We start from the raw sequence: 15459 nt of genomic DNA, 5'->3' as shown, positions 1-15459 counted from the left end.
CTTCTGAGTTTAAATGTTTAGGATTGGAGTGCATATGGCTAAAGGTCAACAGAAATATACATCTGCTATGTGTGTGTGTGTGTATGTGTGTGTGTGTGTGTGTGTGTATACACACACACACACACACACACACACACACACACACATTTCATTATGACAATAATAACCAGACATTCCTCCAAACAGCTCAGGTTGGCATACATGTTCTTCTTGCCTGCTTTTATCCTCGTCAGAGAGCTCCTTCGCTGAGTTATAGTTTTAGTAAGTTTCTCAGGTCTTTTGCATGCTGAATTTTACAGGCTAACTTGGTTGTATGGCTTTTATCCTCACAACAATTCTGTGAGGCAGGTTAGGCTGAAGAGAGTGTATGGCCTAAGGTAATTCTGTGAGCTTCATGGCTGAGTAAGGAAGGATTTGAACCCAGGTCTCTCCGATTCTTGTCCAGTGCTCTCTAATCACTATGCCACACTAGCTCTTAATTGTTCAGTTGTGTGGGGTATTGATTGCAGGGTGGAAAGGGGATTCAGATCCTCATTTTAGCTGTGAAGTAAGCTAGTAGGCAGCCAAGCGTCAAGATTGGTTGGCATAAGCTAAATCTGATACAGTATTGATTTATCATAGCCCCCCCCCCCTCACACACACACAAACACACTTCTCACCCTAGCCCCTGCAAAAGTTATGGATCTCCCTGGATACTGGGGACTGGGTGACAGACTTTCAGCATGTAGCTGGCTGGGCACTTGTCTGTGTGTGCTGCCAACCAGCACTTCCTTCTCTGCTCCTCATGTCAATACTGAGCAGGTAGCAGCACAGCAAAAGCAGCAAAATATCACCCTCCTTCCTTCCCTGTCCAGCCTTCAGCCAGGCACAGGATAGCAGGAGCAGGGTACCTCTTACCTTTCCTTCCCACCTCCTCCACTCTCTCTGCCGCCTGCTCTTTTCAACATCCCTTCCTTAAGCCCCCCTTTTCTTCCCCTCTCCTCACTTCATACCAGCCCTTGACACTCCACTCTGGTAGTGTCGCTGGCAGTGAAGTGGGAAGGGCTGCTTGCAAAAGATGTCCTCTCTCCAGCTGATTTTCCTTGTACTATTATAAGGAAAGGCAATGAAGAGCTAAACAAGACTCTGCTTTAAACATGTCACTTGGGTCTGCCTGTTTGGAATGTCTTTTTCCACTGGGAGCCCTTAGTCCATTCACCAGCATAGCCTATCTCAGAAGGCTGCTGTGGTGATAGATGGGGGCGAGAAGCCATGCACAGCACCCTGAGCTCTTTGGAGGAAAGGTGGGATTAAAAACAAATGAAATAGAGTGAAGATTTTAAGGAAGGAACAATGCCCCTTCCACCTGACTTGGCAGTATAGTCAGTTTATGAGCACCCAGCTACTCCTGCATCATGAGGGCATCATAATGGACTTTGCCTCAGTCCGCACAAGACCTATTGTTTGCTAGGCCCCCATATCCAGCAAAACTGCTTCTGCCAAGAGAGTAACCTGTGAGTGGGGAAAATCCTGTGGGTGGGTAGGTCAATGGAAGCTTCAAAGCTGTAGTACAGGAAGCAGCATGGGAAGAGGCGGCTCTGGTCACAACAGAATGTAGCCAGCAGCACAACAATGTGCCACAAAGCAAAGAGGGGAGGGGAGGGGAGGGTAACTGGGTTCCAGTGGAGCTGCTGTGCATCCAGATCTCCATGGTGAAAGTGAGCAAAGCTCCATGTGCAGTCAAAATGGCTTTTATCTATATCGGGACAATTTTGGCTTCAGGAACAAATGGCACACAATCTAATATTATTATTATTACATTTATATCCCGCTCTTCCTCCAAGGAGCCCAGAGCGGTATACTACATACTTAGGTTTCTATTTCACAACAACCCTGTGAAGTAGGCTAGGCTGAGAGAGAAGTGACTGGCCCAGAGTCACCCAGCTAGTATCATGGCTGAATGGGGATTTGAACTCGGGTCTCCCCGGTCCTAGTCCAGCACTCTAACCACTACACCACGCTGGCTCTAATATTAAGTCATCTGTGGACAATTTTTGGCTGGTTGATTCATTGGCACCCCAACCATGTAAACAATGATAAGCATTAAAGATTTCCAGAAAAATATTTGATAGGACAAGAGGCGGGGGGGGGGGAGCATAAAGCACAGAAATGTTTGCAGGCTGCTTCCTATATTCTGTCCCAGGCTTAGTTCTCTCTGAGATGGTAAATCTGTATTGAGGCCACTTCAGAATGCAGGGAGGAGCTCACGTGACGACTCCTCCCATAATAAAATGGAGCAGAACAGCCCTTTCATAAAGAGAACTAGTATGTCAGCCAAAAAGGCTAGAACTTTTAAGGACAGAAGAACAGCCCTGCTGGAACAGACCCAAAGCCTATCTAGTCCAGCATCCTGTTTCACACAGTGGCCCACCAGAAGTCTCTCTGGGCAACCCACAGGCAAGAGCTGAGGGCATGTCCTCTCTCCTACAGACATGTTCTTTTCTGCTCGTTGGTCATCTTTTTCATGTGGTGGAGTATTTAATCATTGATCATTCCAGCCCCCACTGGAAATCTGCAATGAGAGAGCCCAGGCACAGATGTACTGCCTCAGTGGGAACAATGTGCCACTGAGAGTAACAAGGAAGCCCCTCCCTTTACATCTGACCATCCCCTACTAATCTGAAATACCTTTCTTCCAGCCTCATTGTTGTGTAAGTTCATCAGCCTCCGAGCACTCTTTCTGATTTCTCTGGCATCGACAAACCTCCGGGAGAATTCAATGCCGTATCTGATATCAGCGGAGCAGCCTCCCCATTTCCACCCTTCCTCTTGGTTGTAGTAACCTTGTTTCTCTCTGTCGCAACCACAGTTGCTGAGGTTTCCCTGGCTGCAGGCAGCAGTGACAGCATGTGCAACTCCAGCAGCAGTGATGGCGTAGGTGAAAGCGGCTTCCCTGCTTCCTGTGGAAAATGTTTTTAAAAAGCCAACATCAAGTCTGGGGAGGAGAGAGAAGAGGCCATGCTTTTTTTAAAATCCTTTAAAAATATAACATTTAAACAATATGTGTAGCAGTTTCATGCTAAGCTTCCCAATCAGCTGGTATTTAAATAGTCTGATTAGTCAAACTATATTCCACAACCATATCCAGACATTATGCTGTATGTGCATACAGGTGTTTCTACACCAGTAGTGGCTGGAACAGATGGAATGCTGGGGGGGGGGCGGGATAAATGAGTCACAGGTGTGGCTCATTCCTGCTCCCTAGTTTGGTCACCTAGCTTTTCCTAGTTTCACCCACTGCCATGTTAACCACAAGTGCATGGGCTGGTTATTTGCCCAGTTGAGGGTCTGGGCAAATAACCAGCCTGCACCTCAAGGGTTAATAAGGAGATGGATGAAATGAAACAAAGCCAGGGCAGGGGTGAGCCAGGGCAGGGAGAGGAGAGCAGGAATGAGCTGCACTTGTGGATCATTAACACCACTACCCTACACACACACACACACATGTTTTTGTGGGGATGATTGTACATGCATTCATTTTAAAAGTGAAGTGGGATACAAGCCCCTCAAATGTAGGGTACAGGTAGGAAGTGTACTATGTACATGCACTGAACATAATCTGTGAATTACATGCATATAGATCTGTCTGTATGTGCACTATACACAAATTGCATTGTGAACATTGCTTACCATGTACTAGACCTAGCAGAGGTCATGAGACACTTTGAAGGCGGCAAAAGAGTTGAGCAGTGATTGAAGAGGAGGTTGACTCGGTGCCCGTTATCAGAGAAGCATAATGAGGCAGTAATGGAGGCCTGAGGGCTGCTAACATCGCACCATGAAGCCACACAGCCAGGATTGAATTTTGGCATGGCAAGAGTAGTATTCCCAGGGCAGAATCTCATGGGTGTGGATGAAATCTATCGCAATTTTGCAATTTACCGGCTTTTCAGTCTCTAACAGTGTGAAATGAGTGGTTGGTTCACTGGGGGTAAAAAGGTTTCCACCCTGTGGTTTAGGGAAACAGGGTATCTGGCATCCTTACCAGAAGCTGCTGCAAGGCTGCTGAGGTCTGTAACTGAGGAACATGTAGGTACTTGAGTGCTGAGTGGCTAGGACATGATGTCAGCAGCCAGGGCAGAGTGCTGGCATAATGGCTTCTTGACTGCTGGGAAGACATCCTAGCTAAAACATGTCTATCCTATCTTTCTGTTCACATGCCTGAAACAGCTAACACATGTAAAAAAAGCAGTAGTAGAAGAAGAACAAAGTTCTGTCCTGATTCTGCCAAGCTCTGCACATGAGAAGTCAAGGTTTTCTCAGGATGTAAAGAAGTAAATCTGAAACTGCAGGAGTATTTTCCACTTCACTTTAGTTAATATTGCCTCACATAACCCAAATTCTTTGGTAAATCTGGATAGTATATAGGTAAATATATAAATGATACATCTCAGTTTCAACATGTCAGTCAACACAGTTGAAATGAAATAATTTAAGTTAGAATGAAAACATAGATGATGAAATTGTGGAATCATGCAACAGATGAAAAAGAGCTAAAAATCACCTCCCCCAAATTATCCTCTGGAAATGTTGATGTCAAATGTTCACCAGCCATGTTCTGAAAAGCTGAATATTTGCCAAGTCGTTGCTCAATATTTGATCTTGGTATTTGATATCTAATGATACTTTATTTCAGCATTTAATATTTCCTTTAATATTCGCTGTCACTTCATCATTTAGATTTGACAATATTTGGCAGGATATGCATGGTATTTAATTTTAGTAAAGGTCATTCACTTGACCATCATACCGGGGCCAGGGAGAGCTGGAGGGAAGGCAGGATCATTCTTACCTTCCCCCACATGACTGCTAGTTCCTCTGAAGTTGCACTGCTTGTGCACACACACAATCCATGCTGCAGCAAGTGGTGCAGCCATCTGGAGGCAGAGGGAATGAAGTATGACCTCCAGATTTCCCACAATACACCGCACAAGCAGCGCAGTGGGTTATGGAAATCCCTGAGGCCAAGGTGCTCCTTCCCTTGGCCTCTATGGTTTTAATGGCTGCTGGCAGCCCAAAAGGAGTTGCCTGCAGTTCATACACTCACATGACCAAGTGGTGAGTTTGGAGGGTGTGCACATGCCTGCCCACCTTACTTTTAACCCGTGTAAAAATCCCAGGCTTTCCGGTGGAGGAGACCTAGAGTTGGTCCTGATCTCGGCGATTCTCACGACCATGTCTACCCAGGCAGGGCTGCACTAGCCCAAGTAGACCTGGTTGTGAGAACGACCTAATTGTAATTTTGAGGACTATTAGAAACTTCAGGGGGCTGTTCTGGTTCAGCCCACTTCAATACATTTTGATCTCTCTTCAGTTTGAAATGAAGCATCATTTGGGAGTTGCCAAAGTCGAGTCAAAGCAAAGCAAACCAGGTCGAATCCTTTGCCCCCTTGAAGCTTTGCTTTGGCCCACCCTCACCACCACTCAAACTACTTAACGAGACTGGCAGGGGCAAGGAGAAGAGGCTCTAGGTCAGGGGTAGGCAACGTGTGGCATTCCAGATGTTGCTAAACTACAACTCCCATCATCTGTGGCTGAGGAGATGGGAACTGTAGTTCAGCAACCTCTGGAAAACCTCACATCGCCTACCCTTGTTCTAAGTTTTAGCTTTTCTCCTTGCTATGAGGGAACAAGCAGCCACATTCCATGGCATGACTTTTAAAATAACACCTTTTCACCTTTTCCCATGGAGTCTTGGGAAATGGTACAAGTTCTCCCATGATTCGGAAGCTGCAGAAAAGACTACAAATCCTAAGAGCACCTGTGCCATTTCACAGAACTCCATAGCAAAAGGTTAAAAAGCATCCTTTTTGAAGTAAAGCTGTGGAATGCTTGCTTCCTTGCAGAGGGAAGCCATGAGAAAAACTAGAGTATTTTCTCCTTGCCCCAGCCAGTTCTGGTAAGTTGTTTATGAAGTGAGGGGGAAAGGCTGAAGCTTCACTTTGGGCTGCTGGAGGGTTCCACTTGAAGTGAAGTGGGACCCCTCAAAATAGGACCAAAGAGGGCTGAGGCAAATTGGGGACTAGGGATGTGCATAAAACCGGTTTTCCCGGTTCGGTTCGGATCCGAACCGGGTCCGAACCGGACCAGGGTGGTTCGGTTTTGGTTTTGCCGAACCACCCCCCCGGTTCGGTTCAGATCCGAACCGGTTCGGATCTGAACCGAACCGGTTCGGATCTCAAAAAATATCTGGTTTGAAAGGGGACCTTGTGTTCTACCTGCCACCCAAATTTCAAGTCGATTGGACCTTCCTCTGATTTTTTACAATTTTTAAAAAAAATTTCAATTTTTGCCCATAACTCCCTATGTGGAGCACTTAGGGGCAAAAAGCTGGGGTGGGTGGTAGCCACCAATGGGTGTCCTCCACCCCAACAATCCCAAGGCAATTGGTTGCTCCTAGTATTATTGGTGAATTTTTGAAAAAAAAAAATCCCATTGACTAGAATGGGGGTTTGGGGCTGCCCCAGACCCGGCTCTGTGGGGCAGCATCACCACCAAAGTGGGTCCGGGGCCATGGCAAAAATGGCCTCAGTCCTTCCCAGCAATCCCCGGAGAGATAGGAGTGATGGGTTTTTTTATTAAGATTTTCTAAGGCATTAAATAATATCTAATTGGAAAGAATAGAATGTGTGTCACTGGGTGAAAGGTGATAAAAAGCCACATAGAGAGACAGTTATTCATTTAATGCCTTAGGAAATCCTAATAAAAAAACCATCACTCCTATCTCTCCGGGGATTGCCGGGAGGGACTGAGGCCATTTTTGCCATGGCCCCAGACCCACTTTGGGGGTGCTGCCACCCCACAGAGGCGGGTCCGGGGCTGCCCCCCAAAAAACCCCAATCTAGCCAATGGGATTTTTTCTCTTCTTTTCAAGAAATCCACCAACAATGCTAGGGGCACCCATCAATTGCCACCCCAGGCTTTTTGCCCCTCTCTCTGGGCGCCCTAACACTTAACACCTAGTACCTACCACCTACCCAAGCAAGATGACACTCAGAGAGACAACACACCAACTCTCTGATCTAACAAAAAGGCCACTGCTGCTGCTGCCTGCCAGCAGTGGAGCAGCACACTAAGCACACACACAGAGAAGAAGCAGGAGGCGGAGTGTGGATTCTATGATAGCATATTAGAGTGGATTGATGGTGTCTCATTGAAAATCTCATTTGCTATCATAGAATCCACACTCTATACTAGGGATGTGCAAAAAATTTCGGGCACAGAACGATCTGTGCCCGAAACGAACAATTTCGGGTGATTCGGGGCTGAACCGAATCACCCCCGATGTCCCCCGATATTTTTCGGGCACGAGCCGAATCACCCGAATTTCGGGCATGAAAAATTCGGGTGATTCGGTTCACGGTTGATTTTTGGTGAATTGGAGGCTACCACCCATCCCCAATTTAAGAGTGATTGGGCAGAGGGGTGAATTATGGTGAATTTATTTGTATGAGGTTTGTCTTCATAAGGTGAAGTGTGCTAAATTGATTACTTCCTCATATTATTCATAGTAAAGGAAAGTGTGAAAAAGTGAAAGTGGGGTCATGAGAGTTGTTTAATTGAAAAAAATCTCATTTGCTATGATAGAATGAGAATTCACACCTCAGAAAAAACTTCTGAGGTGTGAATTCTCATTCTATCATAGCAAATGAGATATTTTTCAATTAAACAACTCTCATGACCCCACTTTCACTTTTTCACACTTACTATGAATATGAGGAAGTAATCAATTTAGCACACTTCACCTTATGAAGACAAACCTCATACAAATAAATTCAGCATAATTCACCCCTCTGCCCAATCACTCTTAAATTGGGGATGGGTGGTAGCCTCCACCCATTAGGCACTATCTACCAGCCCACCCCACTCCTTTGGGGCAGATCCACTTTCTGCCCCCAATCTGCCCCAAAGACACCCAAACTTCAAAAATTCTCAAAAAATCAGCCCTCTGCCCAATCCCCCTGAAATGGGGGTGGTAGCCTCCACCCATGAGGCACTACCACCCCACCCCACTATTTTGGGGCAGATCCACTTTCTGCCCCCAAACTGCCCCAAAGTCACTAAAACTTCAAAAATTCTCAAAAAATCACCCCTTTGTCCAAACCCCCTGAAATTGGGGTGGTAGCCTCCACCCATTAGGCACTACCACCCCACCCCACTATTCTGCCCCAGGCCCCACTTTCTGCCCCAATATGCCCCAATCTGCCCCAAAGACATGAAATTTTCAGAAATTTACCAAAAATCAGCCCTTGGCCCAATCCCCCTGAAATTGGGGTGGTAGCCTGCACCCATTAGGCACTACCACCCCACCCCACTCCTTTTGCCCAGATCCCATGCTATTCCCCCGAACTGCCCCAAAGTCACTAAAACTTTAAAAATTCACCAAAAATCAGGATTTTGCCCAATCCCCCTGAAATTGGGGTGATAGACTCTACCCATTGGGCACTACCACCCCACCCCAAAATTTTGCCCCTGGGCCCCTTTTTACCCCCCGAATCGATTCGGATTCAGATTAAATCCGAATCCGAACCGAATCAAGGGTGATTCGGGTGACCCAGATTCGGGCACAAAACAGAACAGGGGTGATTCGGTTCGGGTCCGAGCCGAATCACCCGAAATCCCGAATTGCACACCCCTACTCAATACCTCAGAAACAAGAGAACCCTGTACCCATGGGGGTGCCCCTACCAGAGATCTCTGTACCCCATGGGTTAGAAACCCATGGGGGTGGTTGGCACCCTATGTGCACTACATCACCACTTGCTCTGGGCCACCCCAGCACCCCCATGTGCACTTATAGGGCTGCTGAAAGCTCCATTATAACTTATTATGAGGAAAAACCTTAAAGACGCGTAAACTTCAAAAATCACTTAAAAATCACCTCTTTGCCCAATTCCTTTCAAATAATTCTGATAGATTCCTTGCCCACCCTAGGAACTACCACCCACCACACTGCACTCTACGACACCCCTTTCCCCCCGACGTGAAGCTATACATTTGCTGCAATCCTAATTATTCTCTATGAGGAATTCAAAAATACTTAACAATTCACCAATAACCAGAGGAGTGTCCAATTGCCTTGAGATTTTTTGGGTGGTAGGCACCCATGCCTGTCTACCACCCACCCTGCTTTTGTGCTCCTAAGTCCTCCACAACAGGGTATATGGACTGGTTCGGGTCCCATTATACTCAATGAGAAAAATAATTAAAAATATTTCAAATATTCATAAAAAATCATAGGGGTGTCTGATTGCTTCAGGGTTTGCATGGTTGTTGGCACCCATGAGTGCTCCACAATAAGAAATAATGGCCTGGTTCGGGTCCCATTATATCCTATGAGAAAAAAAAATATTTTTCAAAAATTCATAAAAAATCATACAAGTGTCCGATTGCTTTGGGGTTTGGGTGACAGGTACCCCTGGGTGCCAGCTACCATCTGACCAATTTTCAGCTTTCCAAACTGATCCGAACCAGTCCGAACCGGTTCGAAACAAACCACCCCCAGTTCGGTTCGGATTCGAACCGAACCGGGGGTGGTTCGGTTCGATCCGAACCTCCCAACCGGAACCGGTTTGGACCCGAACCGGTTTGGATCCGAACCGGTTCGCACATCCCTATTGGGGACCCATTGGAAGCTCCAAAGTGGTCCCCAGTACAACAGACCTAGTATTTTATTATTGTCAAGCAACAATATTTACTATCTGACAGTGACTGATACTGGACATAAGTAGGAGAAAAGCAGAGATCCCAGTTCAACTCTGTGTGCACTTAGCTGCTGCTCAGGCTGTGCAAGTTAGATATTGGTGAGAATATTCTCTAACTGCTGGCTTTGCTAATATTCTCCACCTAGAGGAGAGAAGAATGCTTAAGAGAATTATTCTCCAATTCACAAATTCTCACCTTACAGATTTCTTCACACAGGAATAATTCACATATCCATAGATGGCTCCGTGGGGTAACCAGGGAAGCAGTCCTCCAGAATACCTTAAGGAGCATCCTCGGGATGGCGGAGGGGGGGCAATGAATTAAGTCTTCTGTGTGGTTTTTTAGAGGTTTATAAGTGGCTGATATAATCTATTTAATTTAATAATAAAGTTTATGAATAAAATCATATTTTTCCAAGATCAGAGAAACCAAGTCCCTCATTGTCTTGGCAAATCTTTCTTTCTGTACCCTAGTCAGAAAATGTTAATCTGCAATTCTAAAGTAGCTGAAAGTTGTTTTGCAAACCAAAGAGAACAGTCATAAACTGGTATTCAGTACACTATCAACCCCTCTTTTGTCTCTCCCTTCATTCAGTGAGGCCTGTTACTGAATTATGCACACTGTCTTGGAGCATATACTGAATGTAAGACCCCAATCTACTTTGCATGAATCTAAATATATCCATAGTTCTTGAGTATGTGCAGAGCCATAAACCCGATCATAAACTTGGTTATAAAATTAAATAGATTCTATTAGCCACTTGCGGAGTGATTATCTTATGGGTGGTTTTTTTTAATAGAAAGCAAGCCACAATTCAAGAAGTCTCAGTCATTTCTGTTTCCCTCAGTGGTGGCTGGCTTCTGTCCCCTGCTCCCCCCAGCCTTTTATTTTATTCTCCTGAATGAGGACCATACTGGGTGGGGGGAAATGTTATTTCTAGAAAGTTACCTGCTGTGTTGAAAAAAATAGCCTCAGAATTTCGGAGGATATTCTAAAGTTCAGTAGAAATTCCTCAGAATTCAACTCTCCCTCATATTTATTTCCACCCGATATATTTTGAAAGAATAATTTGGTGGCATATTCTCTCAAAGCAGAGCCCTTAAAACAACAACAACAACAACAAACACAGTAATAGCACCAATGAGCTGGTTGGCAATGAAGGGAGAGCTGAGAAGCATAGCATAGTCTTTATTTCAGTCATTGACCAGCACAGAGCTGAGAATCAAAGATATATGGTTGCTGCTTTTTGGAGCAGATTTCACATAATGACTGGATTGGGGAGAGGAGCCATGACTGCACCATCAACTTGTACTCACAGTTCCTATCCAGCTTGATCTCTAGCTGGGTCAATCAATCAATCAATCAATCAATCTTTATTACGGTCCAAAACCAGCATGATACAAAATAATAAAAACAAATTATGGAACCATCTATATATATAATTCTCTTAGACGTAGCCACCGTTAATCCCATGTATGGCAGCTCTCGTGACAGTTCACGAGCGAGGGGAGGGGGAGAGGAAAGCGATGGCGGTGGGTAACATAAGGCCAACAGACAGGCCAGTAAATGGACAGGCAGGCAGGCGGGCGGGAAGAGAAAGAGGTGGGGGGGAGAAAGTGAAAGTAGCAGCAGCAGGGATGAGAGAAAGCAGTGGCGGTGGGGGGGAGCAGTGGTGGTGGTGGCGGGGGAGAAAGCGGCGGCTAGCCAGAAAAAGCAGCTGGTCAGGTGGCCAGCCAGAGAGAAAAAACATTGGAGTGGGGAAGGGGGAAGAGGAGGGGGGAGGGCTGAGAACGAGAGGCTGAGAATGAGGGAGAACTAGAGGCGCAGATGCTCTACACCCAGGCCAGCTAGTAAAACTATATTACTTTAAAATTACTACTCTAATTGTATAAAGCTATATTATAATACTATAAAGCTGCTGTCAGAAAAGAGGGTAGCTATGAGATTATTAAACAGCTATATTTTTAAAAAATGAACATATATAATATGAAATATATAAAATGCAAAAAGCATTGGTTAAAATGGGGTATATAAAATAAGGCCTCTAAATAGGAACACTAAAAAAGATAAAATAGTCAACGGTTTAAAATTACACAGAGCTGATGTAAGAGAATGACCAGGCAGTCACGACCCGGCAGATTCTATACGCTTCCATGCAGAAATTGGCAGTGTTATACATGAAGGCTGGGTCTTCATCTGAAAGCAGCAACTGGGTATAGACATGGTTTGGGTGGTCAGGGTACTTGCAAAGTAGTGGAAATATAAACTTGGCCTGAATGTCTCTGTCAAGGGGGCAAAAGAGGAGTACATGTTCTGTGGTTTCTACCTGCCCGGTGTCACAGGGACAAAGTCTCTCTGCAATAGAGGTGTGCACGGAACCAGCTGGTCCAGTTCAGTTCAAGTCCAAATGCGACCTGAACCGGACTGGGCCAGTTCGGCCCAGCATCCCCTTGAAACCACCACCCCAGCATCGGTTGGGGTCCCCCCCCCCGCAAATCCTAACATAATTTTTTTAAAAAAAATTTAACTTACCCCCTCCAGAGGGGTTCTCCAAGGCAGCAGGGGGTGGGGTCCACAGAGGTTCCCCTTCCCCCACTGGCCTTTCTTCCTGAAAAAATGACATCATTCATTTTCCCTGGCGCAGTGGCCATTTTGAAGGCTGCCACACCTGTGCAATGGGCCTCTGCATGGCCTGGGCCCCCTTCTATTCCTTCCGAACATTCTCTGCACTGCCAGCAGACTGGAAACTCTCATTACATCACCCTCTGCATTCTTATTGGCCTTGTGTCTATTATCCTCTGTTTGATTACTTTTTTCACCTGGCCAATCTGGACTCAAACTGAACCAGGCGGCCTGGTTTGGGCCTCCATGCGGTAACTGCAGAGCGTGCAGCAGGCCATGACACACACACAGAGGCCATTAGAATAGATAGCCTGGTGCTCTTGTGTGTTGGTAGAGGCCTGCTGCACACTCTGCAGTTACCACAAGGAGGCTCCAACCAGGCCACAGCCACTTGCCCGGGCTGTTATTGGGGAAGTCGCTGGGGGGGGGGGGGCGGGACAGAGAAGCCCTCCATCCCACCACCACTGGGAAGGTAAATTCCCCTCCCCCCACCCGTAGGGAAGATCCCTTTGCTTGTAAAGGGGAACCCTCAGCAAATTCCCTTTACAAGCATTGACCCAAACCTGTCTGCAAACAGTTTGGCCTGGTTTGGCGGCTGAACCAGACTGGGCCTGGTTCGGTTGGAACCGGACTGGGCTGGGTCTGTTTGAATTCAAACCAAATTGGCCATATCGGTTCTGTGCACCTTCCTACCAGAGAATCAAGGTAAGAGAGCTCTCTCCTCCTCCTACCTCAGTGAAGAACAGGGTAGGAAAACTGGGTTACCCTGCTTTGAGTAACCTCGGCTAGAGATATTTTTTTGAGTTCACATGATCATGCAAGCCAGGGTAGCCTGTCTCCTACCCTGATTCTGATGCTTGTGTGAACCAGGACATTATGTTGAACACTCATACAATGAGTGTAGAGTGTATACAGGTATAGATCTGTACACAGGTATAGTTATTCACATTATATTGAACACAGGTAGAGCAGTAAATTTCCTGTCTTTACCATTCATTTGAGAGACCTCTACCCATGTTCATTTTTAAATGAATGCAATTAAAATGATTTGCACAAGTGTACAGACATCTGTTCACTTGTACAACATCATGTCTGAATAGGGCTGATGAAATAGCATGGTGCTAGGGAGCTTTTGGGGGAAACACTGTAGCCAGCATCAGATGAATAGCCCCCCCTTTCACACCCAGTTAGTCCTCTTGAAAACTCTTGAAACCCACCCACCCCCATTTCACCACCCACACAAATGTTTCAGTGGAATTTGGAGGGAGGAGGTTCATTTAGAGACAGCCCTAGTATGTGTATGTATTTATTTATCATATTTCTATACTGCCTGATATGTACATCTCTAGGCGGTGTTGTCTATATAGTATATGACAATATTTGAGTTATGAGTTATTGAGTGATTGTCACATATGATATTATTTGAGCTATGAGATTTCTTATTTGACACCTATCAAAATAAAAACTCTGTAAGAGCTCCACCACTCATCAAGAGCATCAGGAGAGGTCTGTATTCAGGTGCCACCTGTTCGACTGGTGGCAACTTGGAATCAGGCCTTCTTAGTAGCACCCCCTAGACTGTGCAACATGCTCCACATGGGGAATAAGAGGGTTAACACCTCTGGAGGTTTCCAAGACAGCCATAAAGCCCCATCTCTTCAGCCTGGCTTTTAATAATAGTTAAGTGGTTTTAGTGCTTCTAAATAGGTTTTGTGCTAATTTTTAAAAATGTTTTTATTTCTGACTGTGCACCACACTGAGCTATTTACCATCCTGGGTGGTAAATAAATAAAATCCAATCAATAAATCAAAACAACCATAAGTGACAATATGTCTTAAGGTAGTAGAATTTCAATTGAGGCAAAAAATTCACCCCTAAAATGTGCTGTCTAAGCTTAAAAATGTGTGCTGAATTTCAAATTTTAGAAAATTTTATTTCATTTTTAACCATTACAAAAGTGACTGATTTGGATATTGGGTTGCTGTTGTGTTTCACTTCCAATGATTAATATGCTAAGGGCATTTGATTTTATACTGTTAAACTTCTAAAAAAACACTTTCAAATGCTTTTGAGAAAATAAAATCTGAGAAATACTTTACTCTCCCAATGTAATATGAACACTTTTATCCTTTGGTCAGGATAAAAATGACCAACTAATCTATTTGCCATCTGGCCCTTCCCCTTTCAGATGCCCCAAACAGCCAACCCACTTTTTGAGATGAAGGGAGAAAGAGACCTTGCTCCTCCTTTCCTTTTCTTCCTAATGTGTCATGTTTTTCTTTTGATTGTAAGCATGAGGACAAGGGATTGTGTTATTTCTTATACAATACCAAACAAATTTAGCCACTTTACAAAAAACAGCCACAGCACCAACCACCAGAATAAATGCTGGATTAATACTTTCCACTGAAGTCTATATTTGTTTGTGGTCTTAATTTTATCTCTGTCCTGGCTTCTGTGTCTTCTTTCTGGAGTATGCGGGTATATGCAATGCTATTTCTGGCAGAAGGAGGAATTTAGATCCAGATCTGATCTGATGGACTAATTGCATCATTGGAATCTGGACCAGCCAATAGCCCACCCTTAATTCTCATGTCAACTTTTACTAACTTAAAAAAAAACCTAACATGGCACTCAATTTGCTATGGTCTCGTTGTGGAAACTATTATAAGTTTCATAACTGTGGAAGTTTAAGGCATTCTAATGCATAAGTATGTTGCAGCCTACTTTCAGTATATGACCATATTCAGCAAAAATAAAGAAATCATTTGCTGTAAATATATATTTAGGCATGAGATTTGAGATTTAACTTTTCTGGTATTATTTCTGATGCATTTTTGTTTTGTTTTGTTTCTAGCCAACTTAATAAAATATAGAAGGCTAGTGTACTAGATGCCCTGATGTGTCTACCTACCTACCTATTTTGCATATATATATATTTCTACATTTTTCTCTCAAAGGATTGCCTTCTCCCATCTGTGCCCATCTAATCCAGTAAACAACAGAGGGCCTTTTCTACATTCCTCCCTCCAAACTGGGGTATGGTGGGTGAACATGAAGGGCAGAGCTTTTTCAGCTTTGATAACAATGTT

At 44.8% G+C, this 15459-nt stretch overlaps 1 protein-coding gene across 6 annotated transcripts in view; it reads right to left on the bottom strand.

Moving 5' to 3' along the window:
• WNT7B (Wnt family member 7B) overlaps window positions 1-15459 on the bottom strand; it is a 165218-nt gene that overhangs the window by 5161 nt on the left and 144598 nt on the right. For all 6 annotated transcript variants that reach the window (XM_053258412.1, XM_053258415.1, XM_053258418.1 and 3 more), the window contains exon 3: window positions 2668-2939. In XM_053258412.1, the coding sequence (XP_053114387.1) occupies window positions 2668-2939 (272 nt within the window). The remainder of the gene's footprint in view (window positions 1-2667; window positions 2940-15459) is intronic.

The sequence above is a fragment of the Hemicordylus capensis genome, chromosome 5, assembly GCF_027244095.1.
Source record: "Hemicordylus capensis ecotype Gifberg chromosome 5, rHemCap1.1.pri, whole genome shotgun sequence".
Lineage (NCBI taxonomy): Eukaryota > Metazoa > Chordata > Lepidosauria > Squamata > Cordylidae > Hemicordylus > Hemicordylus capensis.
This window is presented reverse-complemented; position numbering and strand designations above follow the sequence as displayed.